At 49.9% G+C, this 16,266-nt stretch overlaps 1 protein-coding gene across 1 annotated transcript in view; it reads left to right on the top strand.

Annotated features, from left to right (window-relative positions):
• Positions 1 to 16,266, top strand: part of MEGF9 (multiple EGF like domains 9) — a 48,342-nt gene that overhangs the window by 14,327 nt on the left and 17,749 nt on the right. Inside the window, exon 3 of the mRNA XM_057405977.1 lies at positions 9,251 to 9,452. Coding sequence (XP_057261960.1) covers positions 9,251 to 9,452 — 202 coding nt within the window. The remainder of the gene's footprint in view (positions 1 to 9,250; positions 9,453 to 16,266) is intronic.

The raw sequence follows: 16,266 nt of genomic DNA, 5'->3' as shown, positions 1-16,266 counted from the left end.
TGTGATGGAGGAGCGGGAAGTGGGACTCGGGGTCTGACCTTGCTGCTTGTCTTGCAGCAGTGTGGACCCCTTGGTCCACATCCACTTCCCTTGGATGTCCAAAGCCTCCCTTTGGATGCATCTCTGCTCTTGGGGAGTTATTAGAGCAGTTCAGAAAGCGCTCCTGCTCACCTGGATTGAAGCCTGGGCTGCCCCAGAAGGTGAAGACCATCTCCAGAGGTTATGTGTGTGGCAGCCATCCGAGGGAGCATCTGCTGCTTCCAGGAGCTGCAGAGCTGCTCCTCTGCCTCTCGCCAACGCCTCGCTGCGGGAGGACGTGATTCCCAGCATTTTCCTATTGAATTATGGATTGATGGCAACACCGTTGCTGTTAGCATCCCCATGTGCTGTCTTCCCTCACAGTGCTTTAAATGAGAAAGAAAGGATGACTTCTCACCACATCCATCCTACATGGAACTGAGCTTTGGTAGGTCTGCCTGGTGTCAGTGATGAGTAGTTAACGGTGAGGACTGAGGAGATGCTATTGCATCTGCAGGTGCTGTCAGCAGGCAAGGTCCAGAGATGTATTTTGGGTTTAGGTATGTGCGGGCAGGAGGCAGCTCCTGTAGCTGGGCAGATTAGTTCCATGCAAGCTGGACAAGGTCGCTCCTCTGCAGCCTGTGTTAGTGGAGCAAAGGAGTCCTGCCCTGCCTAGACCTTTGCAGACTGCTGAGTGGCAAGGGTAGCACTGTCCCATCGTATCCCATTACTGCATCCACATCCTGCCCTGCAGGGACCATCCTGGCCCCTGTCTGCATTGCAGCAAAGCATCAGCAGTGAAGGCAAAGTACTTGGGTTGTCATGTGCAAGCCCATGCAGGAGCCTGGCTCTGGACTGGAGGAGCCTCACCCAGGCGAGTACCAGCTCTGTATAGTGGGAGCAGTAAAACAGGGATTCATCGGAGCTCATCCTCCAGCTCATCCCCTAACCCCTGTTTTCTTGCTGGTGATTTGTGCAACACAACATGATACCCCAAATATAAATGGCTAGAAGGATGGTTCTCCCTCAGGATATTTCTCTGCAGTGCCTTTAAAGCTCCTGTAGAAATCACTGTGTTCATTCACGAGCTGCAATTCCCTAAAGCACCGAGCAAAGTTGGTGATTTTAATTACTTTTTGCAGGGATCTGAGCACACGGAGCCTTCAACAGATGATTATAGTTCAGATTATTCATGCAGCTCTTCCTAATCCCTTTCTCTGCTAGGACATGGTCGGTAGGTACTAAAATTGAAGCCTACTATTAAATTCCCAGCCCTGTCCCGTATGAGCTGTCTGGATCTTTGAATGTGGAAGCATTTTGCTGACTAAAGTACTTGCATTTCCTGAGAGGTGCTGCTGAAAGAGGGATGCTGTGTGCTGCTGTGGAGGGACTTGCCAAAGTTCCATTTCATCCTGTTTATCTCTAAGCCCTGAGCCGGGCTGGCTTTGTCGCACGCTGGGTGGTAAGAAATACAGAGATTTTCAATCAGAAGCATGGAATATTTATATGGCTGCAGATGCTTGTGGAAATATTAGTGGGAAAAATCAAACCAACGCAAGTAAAACGCCAACAAAACTATTTCTGCAGTAATTAAAGGGCTTGCATCAGTTTTCTTTCAACTGTTGAGGTTTTAATCCTGCAGCATTTAGCTGGTCTGTTTGAAGTTACTGTACTTTCTTGTATCATAAACAGTTTAAGGCCACATTCCTCTTGGTACACAGCCTGCTTAGGAAGAGACCCGGAGGGTTTGTCTGCGGGTGGAAGTGTATTGTTATATAGGGATGAGTGTTCAGCTGCAGCTGTACAATCCCTCCTGTGCATTCTTCTGCCTTATAACCTGGACCACTCCTGCTTCTCCTGACATCACCTTGTCCTGTCGATGGGAGCTCCTCAGCTGTTTTGCTCTGTGGTGGTGCCACGAGCTGGGTGTCTGTCAGCGCAGGGGGAACAGGAGGTTAATGAGAATCCAGGTTTCCCTTGGCTTTGGCAGGGTTTGATCCTTGTCTCCCAAGACAGCTTTACACCTGCGAGCCTGACTTCTTTGATGCACGTTTACATGGGAGTGAGCCTGTTCAAAGCTCGCCGTGCAGGTTGGTAACTTGTTCAGCATCAAAAAGGAAGGGAACAAAACAGCATTGCTCCATGTTCGCATTTCACAAGGAGCTTTCAGAAACCAAATGTCTCTGTGTTCAATTGCAGGTGCAGGGAAGGAGTAAAAACCACTAATCCCAAGGAATAAGCAGCCTTGGCTTTAACATGTGGTTGTGGGTTAGCTGGAAAAGAGTGGTTGCTTTATTCATGGTTGGTGGGGTAGGAGGGCTGTGAATAAAGGGAGTGATGCTGCATCCCCTTGAGAATGCAGATTAAAGGCAGAGGGGTGACATGGTCTGGGCTGAGCTGGAGCTTGGCTGAAACCCCAAGTCTGCCTGCTTCTTGCTGGTAGAAAGTGCTTGTGTGACCCTGAGGGTTGGGACCTTGGCTTTATTGTTCTTTCCAAGTGATAAGAGAGGTTTAATCTGATGTAATTTTGCTCGACAAATATGTTCAGTCTTCTAACAGCATTACAAGTGAGGTAAAAGCATTGAGGAATTCCTGCTTTCCCCCCCCTGTTGACCCATACAATCCTTTTATGGAACAGCACAAGTGACTTGTATAAAGCTCTTAACAGCATTAACGTGAATGATGCTGTTCTCTTCATCAGCAACATGCCTGGCTCTGCAGTGCCTTGAGCCTGATGGAGTCCTTAAGTGCCCTGAATCTGATGCACTCAGTAATAAGATGAATGCAAAATAACAAGACACTTTTCTATGTATATAAAACATTTTGGGGGTAGCCAGAGATCCTATTCCTACCACGCTGGCTCTGCACTGTAGCCTCAAGTGAGAGTAAATGACAGGTCTGAGCACTTTAATGCACCTTGGTAATGCAGGGTTTGACTCTTGTGCTCAATGCCATCTAGATGCAACTGAGCTCATCTCTGATCCTGCAGATGCTCCTCAGTTCCCTATGGGAGAGCTCAACACTCCTGTACCTTCTCAGATCTGCAAGCCGTGGGGTGAAGGCTCACTGCAGTGGTTGGAGGCAAAAGCATCCTTATACTGGGATAGCAGCTTCTGCGTTCATGGTGTCAGCTTGGTTGCACCCAGCTACCCAGGTGAGGAGTGATGGAGTTGAATGGAAAAGCTGCTTGACCATGCTGGGATGGTGGCATCAGAGATGAGGAAGGGATGGGCTGGAGCTCAGCGAGTTGTTTGGCAAGGGCTGGGTAAAATAGGGCCTTCTCTTAACAGACAGCAGCTTGTGATGCTCACAGATGCGCTCATCCTGTATCCCATCCTGGGATGGCACTGGCCTGACCTTCATCCAATTGCTGGGGAAGGTTTAGTGCGCTGGTGGGTTGTACTGAGGGGATGAAATCTCTTCTTGGGGCTAAAGGAGAGAGGCAGGGGGACGGAGCACAGCTGTGCCTTTGGCTGTAATAAGAAAAGATTCCCAGTGGGAATACCCGTGTCTAACCCTTTAAGGGGGATTTGTGTGCCTGGGGGGAGGACTGGAGCTGTAACCATTCCTGAGCAGTGGAAACAAGGAGAAATCGGAGCTGCAGGGTCAGAGCAAAGCTTCAGCCCTTCAGGGCTGGACAGAAGATGATGCCAAGGGCATAATCCTAACCTTGCAGCCAGTGTTTCAGGGACTTCCCTTCAGGATGCTTCTAGAGCCCTCTGTTTAATAGCTACCAGTGGATCTATGCTCTGTGAGCTTATCCAGTCTTCCTTTGAAGCCATAAGTATTTCTGGCTCCCAGAGCATCCCCTGACAATGAGTTCCACAATTTAATTATAAGGGGGAAGGAAATGGCCTTGGATGGGTTTTTAAACCTTCTGCCTGATCCCTTTATTCCCGATTTGTCAGAAATGGTGCCTGGAGAGGGATTGGGAGGGAGGAAATGAGGGAGAAGGGAGAGCAGGCAGGGATTCAATTTAGGAATAAAGTCGGGGGTGAGGGGGGGAGCTGCTACACTAATACCAAAACAGAGCCTTTCAGGGATGGGATGCTGTTGTGTGTGGGAATGCAGTAGCTCCATCCTCTCTGTGCAGATGAATGGGATACTGAGTCAGTGCTGATTTAATATGTGGAAGGTCAGACTGGTGTGAAGCGAGATTTCATTGGAATAAACCCAGTGTAACTACAAGCCTGGCATCTTTATTGCTCTTCTAAATCCAGCAGGATACCTGATGGGGTATTTGGGAGGTGAGGTTTCCACTGAGCTGTGTCTTTGCACAGTTCATGTGAGGCTGAGAAACCATGCTGGGGCTTCACCCAAAACCAGAACAGTAACTCCAGGTTAGAGCTATCTATCTATCTATTTATTTGTCCATCTATCATCTATCTATTTGTCCATCTATCTATCTATCATCTACCTGTATTATTTTTCCTTCATCTATTCCAGAGAATAGGAAATGGCTGTCTCCCTGGGGATGCTTTGAAGCAGGATAATAAATAGCAGCCCTGGGACTTGCTCTTTCAGCTGTGTTCTTCTAACTAATAACATGCATCTTGGATTTCCCATACTGGCTCCCATGAGTAGGTGACTTTGTTCAGGATTTGCACTGGTCCAAGATGTCCCCAGCAAATACGGCTTTGCACAGGTATCTTGGTGTGTTTCATAGTGTTTTCTTTTGCTCTCTGTTAATAGTTCACCTGGTTTTCAATTATTCATTCATTAAGTGGCTCAGATGGGAGATGGAATCACACTTAAAGATGTGAGAATACTTAAACCACTGCATGACCGAAAGGATGTGAAAACATAATCTGAGACATCATTTTTATACCATTATGAGCCCTACTTAAGTACTGTGAGGGGATGGGAGATGAAGGGATGTGGTGTCACACAGGGCATGGGTTATTGGTTGTGTTGGTGCTGCTTACATCCAATACAATAAACCCCATAAATAACTATTCTCTAATTTATTAGTAACCTACAACTAATAGCAATGAATCAATTCAGTGCTGCAGCTAAGAGAAGCTGCGCATTAAATCTGTGTCTCAGCTACATCAGCCTGTCTTTGCTGTAGCAAACTATAAACCTTTTCTCCTACTCCGCCTGCCTCTAAGCAGTGAAAAGTAAAGGTTAAAATGCTGCTCATGGAGGGAGCAGTGTTTGGGTTCTGGGGCTTGAAGGAGTAACATGTGGTGGTGATATGCTCTTTTATAGTGCCTCTATTCTGGGATCTCAAAATGTCATCAAGGCTGTTAAGTAATTAGAGCCTGTCAGCACCTTCACAAGCAAAGGTGGTGTTTTAATCACTGATAGCCAAGTGCTTTGAGCTGCTGCATGGTGCTTTATGGGGAAGGAAGGGAAACCTTGGTGTGTTAGAAGTGGCAGGGATTGGAGGCAATGGGGTTTGGGTGCCCACCCTATGGATGGGGAAACTGAGGCAGGGTGAGGGTGAGTCACTGTGAGCTGGGAGTCAGCGCTTGGACCACCACCCCATCCCCAGGGGGTCCTTGCATCCCATTGCTGATGGTGTTATCTTCAACACGATACCTCCAACCATGGATGAGCACCCCAGTATGGGCAGCAGTGGGGTTCACCCACGTCTGTTCATTCCTTTGTGTTTGCAAAGCTCTGGGTAAGGCGATTTTGAAGGTTACCTTCAACATCTAAAGCATTTGCTTGAGAAAACTGAATAAAGGCTCCAAAAACCCAGGCTCTGGCCAGGAGCCAGGGTAATGTTCCCTGATCATCCTCTGCAGTGCTTGTCATCCTTGCTGTACTCCCAGAGTTGAAGGTAGATGTCTGTTACCACTTTCCTGTTCAGGCTATGGACCCTTCTCATCTTGACCCTGGCCGCCATGGGGACAACGAAGTGTCTTTTAAATTAAGCCTCAGGTTTTCATAGTCTGGAACATCACCATGTCAAACCTCAATACTGTGCTGGGCAATGGATTTTAATGCTGCTGCTGCCTCTCCTCTGTTGCAACCAAAGGTGCTTTAGGGCATTTTTGGGTTGCATCAGCCAGGCAGATGTGAGATGAGCTGGGTGCAGTGAGGGTGGCTTGGAGGTGGGTAGAGGGGACCACAAGTGATGCTGCTGCCCTGAACCAGGCCACCATCCCTCCCCACCTCTCTGGGGTGGTTTGGGGGATGAAGGGCCTGCAAAGGAAGCATCCCTTTATGGATATCTCTTCTCTATCACCCCCAGTGTGTCTTATCACACACTCAGGGATGCTTCTGCATCTTCCCAATAGCATCCGCAGCAGACGGGCTCATCCCCGCGCCCCCGCTGGCAGCAGAACCAGCTTCCCCCATTGCTGCTGAGGCAGCTGGAGCCGATGCTCCACCAGCCTGTGAGCACAAAGCTGCTTTTGCCTGTGTTATTTTGGGCTATTGCAGCATTTCTCTTGCTCTCATGGGAAACCGGCAATAGCAGAGCTGGTGGCATCTGCGCTACTGTTGAGCTCGCTGCTGACGCTGAGCTGCTTCCAGGTTTTGACCCAATTTGGTGCAGTTTTGAGGGGCAAAGACCTGCAGGAAAAGATAAAAAGGCATCGGGAAGGTGCTGCAGGTTTGGGAAGCATCAAGCTTCCTGAAAGCTTCTCAGTGCAGAGTGTCGGAAGGAAAACCCACTTTGGGACTTGGTGCCATTGCCAAGATCAACCCCAAATCAGCTGCTATTGCAAGGCTGTTTGTGTTTGCACCCCTTGGATAAGGCAGCAGGGCCTGGCTGGATCCTGCCTTTGCCTCCTGCTGCTGCCTGGCATGTGTGGGGCTTCTGTAGGTAGCAGTGACATTCCCGGTGATCACTGCTACCTACAGAAGCCCTGTACCTACATTGCACCATGGCTTGGCAATGGCTGGATGCTTTTGATGGATGGTTGAGGCCCTTTGATAAAGGCCAGAAGAAATGCAAGGCTCTTGCCAATATATGCAGTAACTCTTCTCTGACTTCTGGTTTTTCCTTGTGTTTTTCCCTTGGCTGATATTCCTAGAAGTATAACTGATATGCTATCAACATCAGTTTTCCCTGTTCCTGTCAGCATCGTACAGCTGGGGACATCCCTCCTTTTTCCCCCCTAGTGCAAGCATGGCCACAAAACCAAGCTCATAAAGCTGCTCACCCCAGCCCTGTCTCTCTAAAGCCCTTTCGTGCCCTGCAGTGGATGAGGCTATTGAAACTCTACAGCAATGTGCCCATGTGTCTTTTTGAGCTCTGATGGCTCCCAGTGAGCTGTGTCCATCACTCGCTGCATGGAGGGGGCAGAACTGGGGCAGTGCTTATGAATGGTCCCCACCAGCATGGAGGAGTTCTTTCCAGCTGCATCCACATGGAGCAGCTTCTTGCTCCCATGCTGGACCTGCCCTAACATCACCGTTACAACTGATCTACTACTTGTTGCCTTTGCTTAATGAAGTCTAGCAGGTCTAATGGCACTGCACGTAATGAACTTTGAAAGGTAAATCTGTTTTGATGCATGTTTGACAAACTCCAAAGTGCTTTCTTCTTTGCTCAACAAGTTTTCCTGGCTCCTATCAGCTGGGAGAAGCCCAAGTGCCCAAATCGATCGGGTTCCACTTGGATAATTGCGATGGGGATTTGGTTCATTACATGAAGTGGCTGCTCAAGTGGATAATTGCAGATCTTGAGGTGTTTGTCCTACTTGCTGCTTTAGATTGAAGCGTATTTAGGTGCAATTTCACAGGTGTATAGGTACAAAACGACTTCTGTGGGGACACTGTGCGTGCATTGACAGCATCACAAAGCTCAGTAACTCCTATCTCGGTGTGTTGGAAGGAAACAGATGGGAAGTCAAAGCACCAGGAGCCATTTCCAAGGCCCCCAGGGATGATGGGGACTGGGGAGTCTTTACAATGCTCCTGTGATGCTGGAGACCTTCTGGCTTGTGTTTCCAATGATACTTGGAGACCTTCAGTGTGGTCTGATTCCAGCAGACTGCTTCTGTATTCGTAAACTAACCTTTATCCAGTCACTAAAGCGTGGTTTGCTCCAGGTCATTCCCATTGGACTGGGGCACAAGTGGGCAATATGAATGTTAAATGATGTGAAAAACCTGTACTTGCATAGACGTGGGTTGTCTTGATGTGGTTGGAGTCACCATTCCTAGGGATAGGGACCTGGCTTCCCTATGGAGTGCGCTGAACACTGGCTTTTCCCAGGGAATAACAAACACCAGCGCTTGCGTAAAGCCCCTGATGCCTTCTGCACTACTTCTGCAAATAATCCTTGTTTATCATTCACTCTTGGCACAAAAAGACCTTTAAATTATTAAGGCACTAAATATTTTGCAGTGAAGGAATGGAGATAAAGCTCTTGGCAGAAACAAACTGCTGGGGAGAGGTTCCCTTCAGTGCGTTCGGTGCTTTAAAGTATGAGGAGAAATAGCATGTGGGGGGACTGGGAATTCCTCACTTGATCACAAGATTTGCTTCTCTTAAAGCAGCTGCTTGGTGTGTGCTTTCCATAGACTTCTAAATACGGATTGGCCCTATAGCACCATATGGGTACCCAAAGCTGTCCCAGCTCACCATGGGGATGGAGGTTGCCCGTTGTGGTTGAAGTGGCTTCATCCTGCCCCCAGCTCCACCACAGGAGTTTTTAAAGCCATTACCTTGTGCTCGATGCTTCCTTGAGGGCAGTTCCAGTGGGAGCCCTGCCACAGGCCTGAAGCTCCTCTGGCTTCCAGTCATGGGACTCTATCCACTCTTCAGGAGTGGGATGTGCTGGTGGTGGTTCATGGTGCAGGTGTGTTGTGTGTGGCTGGTGTCCTACAACCAGCCTGTTGGTAAATCAGGGGTGAAACAGAGGATCTGATAAGCAGTGATTCTGCCACCTATTGCTGACTTTATCCTCATATTGCAGGAGCTAGCACTTGGCTCCTGGAGGCATGTAACCAGACAAGTGTGTATGTATACGTTTGCATATCAATGTACAGACACTATATATAGCTACATATGTATGTATTTAAATAGTTAAACCTGTGATCTAGCTCTTCTTTGGGGAGAGATTTCAAACATGAACCGTGGGGTTTGAACCCTCGGGTCCATAGCATCCCCCAGGATGCTCACAACAGTTGTTTGTATCATCTCATCACCTTAAAGCATCTTACAGCGCCGATGCTTCCAGCCTGGGGTAAGCAAGGGGAGGGCAGAGACACTGGTCCTGCTCAGTGCATGTCCCCATCACATTGGTTTCAGCTTCTCTTTCCCCTTGCAGGAGACCTGTGCAACTGCAGCGCTGTGGGCAGTGCCAGCGTGGAATGCAACAGCACCACGGGGCAGTGCCCCTGCCTCGAGGGCTACACGGGGCTGCGCTGCGAGACCTGTGCGCTGGGCTTCTTCCCAAATCCAGATGCTCAACATCGGTGCCATCCCTGCGGATGCAGCCCCGCCGGCTCCCTCAGTGCCCAGTGCGATGGGTGAGTAAGGTGGTGCTTCACTGAGCTGTGTGTGTGGCATCAGGATATGGGGTTATTTTGGGATGCGGGATGCAGATCGGGCAAGGATGGATCTTGGCATCTGGTGCTGGTATTTGGGGGGGGGGGAAGAGACATGGAAAAGCAGGAAGGAAGCTGGGCTTATAAAAATTCATGAAGCATGCTCTTCCTGTCTTTCAAGAGCTGGAGTATAAAATTATCTATAGCTGTGGCACAAGCCCTGGCAGCCCACAAGGGAGGTAACTTGTGTTTCTGAGTTGTATGGAAGCAGAACATCTCCTCTTGTGCATCCTCTCGTCCTTGCGCATCCATTAGTCCCTACTGGATGGGACCGCCTTCATGCTCGAGGGGAGGTGGGGTGGAGCACAGCTTTGGAGAGGTTTATTTTCCATAGGGTTATTTATTACATGGAGGCACATGAAGCTTTATGCTCTGCCCTTGCCATGCAGCAGCCCGACAGCAGTGTCAGCTCCTGCCTTGCCTGTTGTTTAACCCTGCCACCTCCTCTCCTTGGCTGTGTTAAGAAAGTCACCACAGCTGACGCTTTGAGCTGTTGTATAATGAATGTGTTCCTCTTCATTTCACCTTACCCACCCTCACATTGTTTCTTTTAAAAGCCAGCATGCAATTATCTCCATTTCCAACCAGTGATCTGTCACTCAGATTTGTTGCTGAGTTGAGGGTGTCTCTGTGTTACTGCATAGAATGGGCTGAGCAGCAGCCTGACCCTTTGGGATGCTCTAGCCTTCCTGGGCTCCCTTCTCCTGCTGCCACCAGCAAAGGTGTTCCCAGTGCTCCAGGGCACTGCCAGGAGGGTGATACCTGTGTGCGGATGCAATGAGCTTGTGCTGGCATCAGCCTTGTTGTCTTTTAGGGCTTGGTTGCAGGCTCAGCGTGTGTTGAACATCTGCACTTTCCTGCCCAGGCTGGGGCTGAGTCAGAAGCGACATGTGCTGCAGGGACATGCTCTTTGCCATTATTGTATACATATATTTTGCTGTTCCAAACACCCAAACCCTCTGCTGATGTCCTTCCTTTTTGTTTCCATGCTGTATCTTTCTGCTTCTGTAAGCTCTGAAAAATCAGAACTTAGTAATGTTCCAGTTGACTGGAGTGGCTTTCTTACTACAAAAGGTGATTCTTGGGGGTGGAAAGCATAGAGTTTCACTTGGTTTGTTTAGTGGTTTGTATGGGAGGATGTGCCTGGCAGCATCAGGGATTGCCACAGACAAGAAAGAGTTTAGTTGGATTTACTAGAAAGGGAAATTGGGCAGAAAAGCAAATGGGGCAAATCTGATCTTCAAGGGCTGGGAGAGGAGGGAGGTGCTGCTGCAGCAACTGAATGAGCTGGGAGGGAGCGTTCTGAGTCACTGGGCAGTGGTGAAGCGCAGACATGGGTGATGATGTCTCGCATGGAGTGAGCCAAGAAACACCCTTGGGAGCTTCAGGTGAGATGCTCAGAGTTGTGAAGGAGAATGAGGTGGAGCTGGTGCTCATAGTGAGCCATAACTGCAATGTGTACGCACCCAGAAATGGCAGTGGGACCTCCCTTGCTTCTCCTCTTCAGCATCATTATACAGCCTTGAGGGATGTGGGAGATGTGGGATCCTCAGGCATTTAGAAGGGGCAGCATAGGGCACAATTTGGAGGAAGGCTGAGGGAGGAGCACTGATGGTAACAGAGATGGCTTTGTGCTTTGCTTCTCTGCTTGGTGGGGTTTGCTGCAGATGGAGATGACCTCTGGGTGTTTAAAAAGAGGGAAATTAGGTCAGTTGTCTGTGGTGTAGGGCTGGGGGCGTCAGTGTGGCTGTGAGCGGGGCAGCCTCGTGCAGTGATTTATATGGGAAAATGAAGTGGGATGCAAAATCCGGCAGGAAAAATGCACCCATTCCTATTGCATCAAAGCAGGCAGCTGCAGATGGCAAAGTATGGGACTAGAGACATCAGCTGCTGTCAGTGGCTGGGATGGATGCTGGGATGTGGGTACCAGAGCGCATCCCTGTGGTGGGGTCTGTCCCGATGGGTGGGAGAACATCATCTGCATTGCAGGGACGTGTGTGTGTGAATCCAGGGATGGAGGGTTATGCTGGAAACAGTGGGTCTGGAGCCCTGGGTTTGATGTCTACCTGCTGCTGCGTCCCTGTAAGAGCAGTGCATGTCTCTCCATCCCTCTGGGCAATCCCTGCTTGGGATGAGGCTCACAAGCATTGCGCAACACCAGTCACCAGCTTCTGTTTCATTGACATTAAAGCACTGTAAGCTGTATTTTAATGTACTCATTCCTCTACAGCACCAGCCCATCTCTGAGTTGCACAATTCTGTGTGCTGGCTTGAAACAGAAGCAACTGCTGTTGATATCAGTGTCTGAGTGAAAGAGCAGTGTCATTTTGGACTGTGACCCCCCCAGGTCTGAGGGGCAGGCTGAGCTCTCAGGGCACACAAAACATGCCTCAGCCATTTCAATCCACTTGCCCAGGCTTTTGTCAAACTGCCTTTTAAAGCATCACCATATGATGATGATCAGTGTTATTTCTAGGCATGCTCTGTGGCCGGCCAGATGGCACACCCCAGTACACTGTTTATTAACCAGACCTCAAATGTAGCCCATCAAATACAAATACCAGAAATCCCTTTCCCGAGGCACAGAGTTGATTTTGGGAGTGAACATTGACCTGACATGCTGTCGCTGTGAATGGGCTCCATGGCCACTAATCAAAGGTCTGTTTTGGTGGTGGTTTAAATGTGATTATCTGGGGAGATCCACATAGATCCCCCTCTGGGATGGCAGAGAGTTTCTGTGCTCTGCTTTGGGTGGGTTTTGTGTTAGATGAAAAGCTGTGTGTAGTTGAAGCTGGAGCTTGCTGTGGGGCTGGATGCAAGCCTAGGCTGACGTATCTTGGAGAAGGGGGAGTGTGTTGTCCCTACTGCGGTTAACGCCTAGAAACCTCAGATAAAACCACACTGCACTGGGTTGGATGCTGTGTGGATGCTTGCTAAAGATAGCTGTGGCCTGGAAGTGTTCATAGTCCATAGAGGAAGGGTGGAGACAGAAGCTGGGGTTTCAAGTGTTGTGGTCAAGGTCACGGAGTAGTGGAGTACGACAGGGACTCACATGGGTGCATGGAAGGCCTGTGCTCCTGCTGCAAAGCCCTGGTAGTGGTCCCAGCCCATGGCAATGTGGCCCCAGCCACATCAGCTGCATCTCTCACCATCCTTTGGTCCCCTCCAGTTGAAAGCTCTGTTGTCCTTTGAGGAAGCAAGAACATCCCTACCTGTTGGAGAAGGTCACCATACCCAGGCTGGGCAGCCCACATCTCCCAGGCTTGCATCCCTGTGCATTGATTTGTCTGTCATCTTCATACAGGCAGAGTCCTGTGTCTTGAACTCCTATCTCCAACTCCCTATGGCTGGGCAAGGAGCCCCCCTGGGCAGCAGTGGGGCTCTTTCTGCAGTCCCAGCACAGCCCTAGCCTCTGTGTCCTGCATTGTTTCCTTGCCCATTGTGTCCCCAGTGACTCATGGCACATCCCTGGGATGTGGCAGGGCTCTGCCTGGAAGCACAGGGCCAGAGGAAAGTGGTTTGGTCCAGGGGAAGCCTTTCCCTGCTGGAATGACACCAGGAGCTCACAGCTCTTTAACTGCATGAGGAAGTAGTTGTCCTGTGTTAACCTGTCCTCTGGCTGATCGATTTAAAGGAGCAGGAGTGCAGGCAGGAAGAGGCAGCCTGTGGCACTCTCCTGGTGAGCAGGAGACCTCAAATGATGCTGCATTTCACTTGTGTATTCATTTGTACTTTCCTAGCAGCCCTGACCAGCCCTGCTCTATGTGTTGCAGGCATAGAATCATGGAATGGTTTGGGTTGGAAGGGACCTCAAAGCTCACCCAGCTCCAACCCCTGCCACAGGCAGGGACCCCTTCCACTAGAGCAGCTTGCTCCAAGCCCCTGTGTCCAACCTGGCCTTGAACACTGCCAGGGATGGGGCAGCCACAGCTTCTCTGGGCACCCTGTGCCAGCGCCTCAGCACCCTCACAGGGAAGAGCTTCTGCCTAAGAGCTCAGCTCAGTCTCCCCTCTGGCAGGTTAAAGCCATTCCCCTTGGCCTGTCCCTGCAGGCCCTTATTTCTCTAAGAACTGAGCTTAAATACTGCTAGTATATAGTCACTTATGAAGGTGATGGGTTTGAAGCCTCTGCATCAAGAGACTGGCATGGTTCAGCCCTTGATTCCCTTTTTCCCTGGGAGGTTTTGGTTTTAAATGAACTCACCCCAGTTCCAGGGAAGAGAAAGTGATGCTTCCGCCTCCAACTTCTGTTGCACTGTACCTGTGCTTGTGAACAAGAGGAGTGCTGCTGTTTGGTGTTTAAGGATTGCCACACGGTTTAACTAAACCTGGATTAAGCATCTAAACCAGGTTAGGCTTTTTCAGCTCCCTTAAGCTCTAAACATAGGTAATACACTGTCATTGTCCCTACTGAAAACAGATGCATATTAAACTGTGGTCTTTATGTTGCTCCCCCTGCCTGTGCCTCAGTTTCCCCACAAGCAGGAGGGTGATGGGAAGCAGAGGCTCCAACATACCTGGAGGTAACATTAGCCTTGGTTCATGTCTGATGCTGAAACACACTGCCCCAGCATGCAGCACTCCATTCCCTCCCTAACTGAGCAGTATTTCCTTACTGCTGGCTGGGGACACAGCTTGCAGCGTGGATCCTGGTTCATGCACGGTTCGTGCCGCAGGCTTGGCATAAGTCATGTTAGAGAGAGCTCCTGTCCCTCATTTCCGTTCTAAAAGAAAAGATAAAGCACACATGTGAATGCCAAAGTGTTAATTCAGGGATGTTTTGCCCCCCTCAAGGGCATCTCATGCTTTGTGTTCACATTAGAATTAAGGCAGAGGCTCCCTGAGAGCATTCAGACACTGCTGTCCCCTGGAGCGGGGATGCTGTGGGGCTGAAAGGGGAGTGCTGTTCATAGGGCAGCCTCCATCCCTCTGTGCCTTCTTTGTAGTGAGCTTCTCTTTGGAGAGGCTGCTCTTGTGACCCTCACTCATATGGGGTGCTGCTGCTGAGGGTAAGGTCAGCAGCACTGGACAATGTTCTTTGTGAAGGGCTTTGAGTTGGAACTCCAACCCCTTTGGATTGGGGTTCCTGAAGGACCCTGGGGACCTGGTGGGATGTGAAAGGATGCAAAGAGATTGCAGAGGGGAAAAAGAATAAGGAATGTCGGTCCTGATGGATGGTTGGGAAGTACCCAGGTGGGTTGCGGATTGAGCACCACGCGGTATGAAGCCACATGCAGCAGCATTTAGGGTTTTTGGTAGTCATAAAATGCAGATTCTATTGAAATTCAAGGTTTTTGTGGAGCTTCATCAGCCTGCGCGGGAAGGGTGCTCATGGCAATGGTTTGAAATGAGACCTCACATTCCCAGGGCTTCTGCACATCCCAACCACAGGAGGTTATCTGGGGGAAGGCGGTGGAGTTCTCACTTTGCATTGAGGAAGATCTTCATCTCCTGTCTCTAGGCTGTCATCACACTTCTGCAATGGCTCTGCTTTGCATGGGAGCTGCATTTCCATGCCAATTAGCAGTCCAGCAAACCACACCGGGCACTGGTCCCCTCCGGAGAGAGACCTCTGGGAGCCCAGCTCCTCAAGAACTTTATTTTTAAACCCCAAACCGAGCCTCCCCCTTTTCTCCTATTTTAAATGACTTCTGTAGATGGGCTGAGCACAAGCGGAGGCTCATTATCTCCCACTAATGCCTTGTCAGCATCACACTGCAGAGAACAGGGCTTTTTTTGTAGCAGAAGCAGTTACATGTGGACATCATAAGAAGAATAGAATCATAGAGTGGTTTTGGTTGGAAAGGACCTTAAGCTCCTCCAGTTCCAACCCCCTGCCATAGGCAGGGATGCCTCACACTAGACCATGTCACCCAAGGCTCTGTCCAATGTGGCCTTGATCAGTGCCCTGTTAGAGCATATTTTTGTGTGCTTTAACTATCTAAACCTCTCTCCTATTACAGACTCTTATACCCTTTACATCCAGTTTGCCCCACAATATTGTACCCCCACCCATGCTCACTCTGTTGCAGGCAGGGATGGGGAACGAGTGACCGGACACAGCAGCAGAGAAAGGCAGATTGTTATCATCTCCGCTACAGGAGTTGTGGCTTCTCTCAAATCCTGTTGTTTGGTGGTTTTCCAGCAGGCTTTGCTGTTCCTGTGCTGTCTGGTGGAGACTTGAAAACACTGACTGCCCTCAACAAACATATTTGCTCCATTTTTAAGCTCTTGTGGCTGGATTCTGGTTTAGGGGAGGTGGTGCCCAACCTGACCTTAGGCAGTGTGCTTTGCCCATGGCTTTTTCTGCTGCCTGAGAGGAGGCATCAGTTGAGATCTGATGGAGGGACTGTACTGGGTAAAACTGAGTCCAGTGGGGACCAGTCCCATCTCCCTGCCTTCCCCACTGATGCATCCTCTTCATTGATGTTACCCATCCCCATAGCGCTGTGATCTCCGGGGATGCTCTGAGAAGCTGGGACCCACCCATTGGGGTTGAGATTTTGTGGTTAGTTAGGTTTTTGCTGCTCCTCCTCATGCCAAACCCTAGAGGACCCCATCCAACCTCCCTCTCTGTTATGGTCTTCCCATCGCTTCCTCCCTCCCCAGCCACTGAGGTCCTGGCTGACAGCAGAGCCCTGGGATGGAGATTCCCCACTTTCCCATCTGCACGGGGCATCCTTAGCGGGGGAGCCGGGGCCGTGGAGGCGGCGGTGGCCAGACAAGGTGCCCCTTTG

This window comes from Pezoporus wallicus, unplaced genomic scaffold, assembly GCF_028554395.1.
Source record: "Pezoporus wallicus isolate ANWC-B61680 ecotype Strahan unplaced genomic scaffold, APGP_CSIRO_Pwel_v1 contig_4684, whole genome shotgun sequence".
Taxonomy (NCBI): Eukaryota; Metazoa; Chordata; class Aves; order Psittaciformes; family Psittacidae; genus Pezoporus; species Pezoporus wallicus.
The sequence above is the reverse complement of the archived record's forward strand: the minus strand, read 5'-3'. Positions and strand labels throughout refer to the sequence as shown.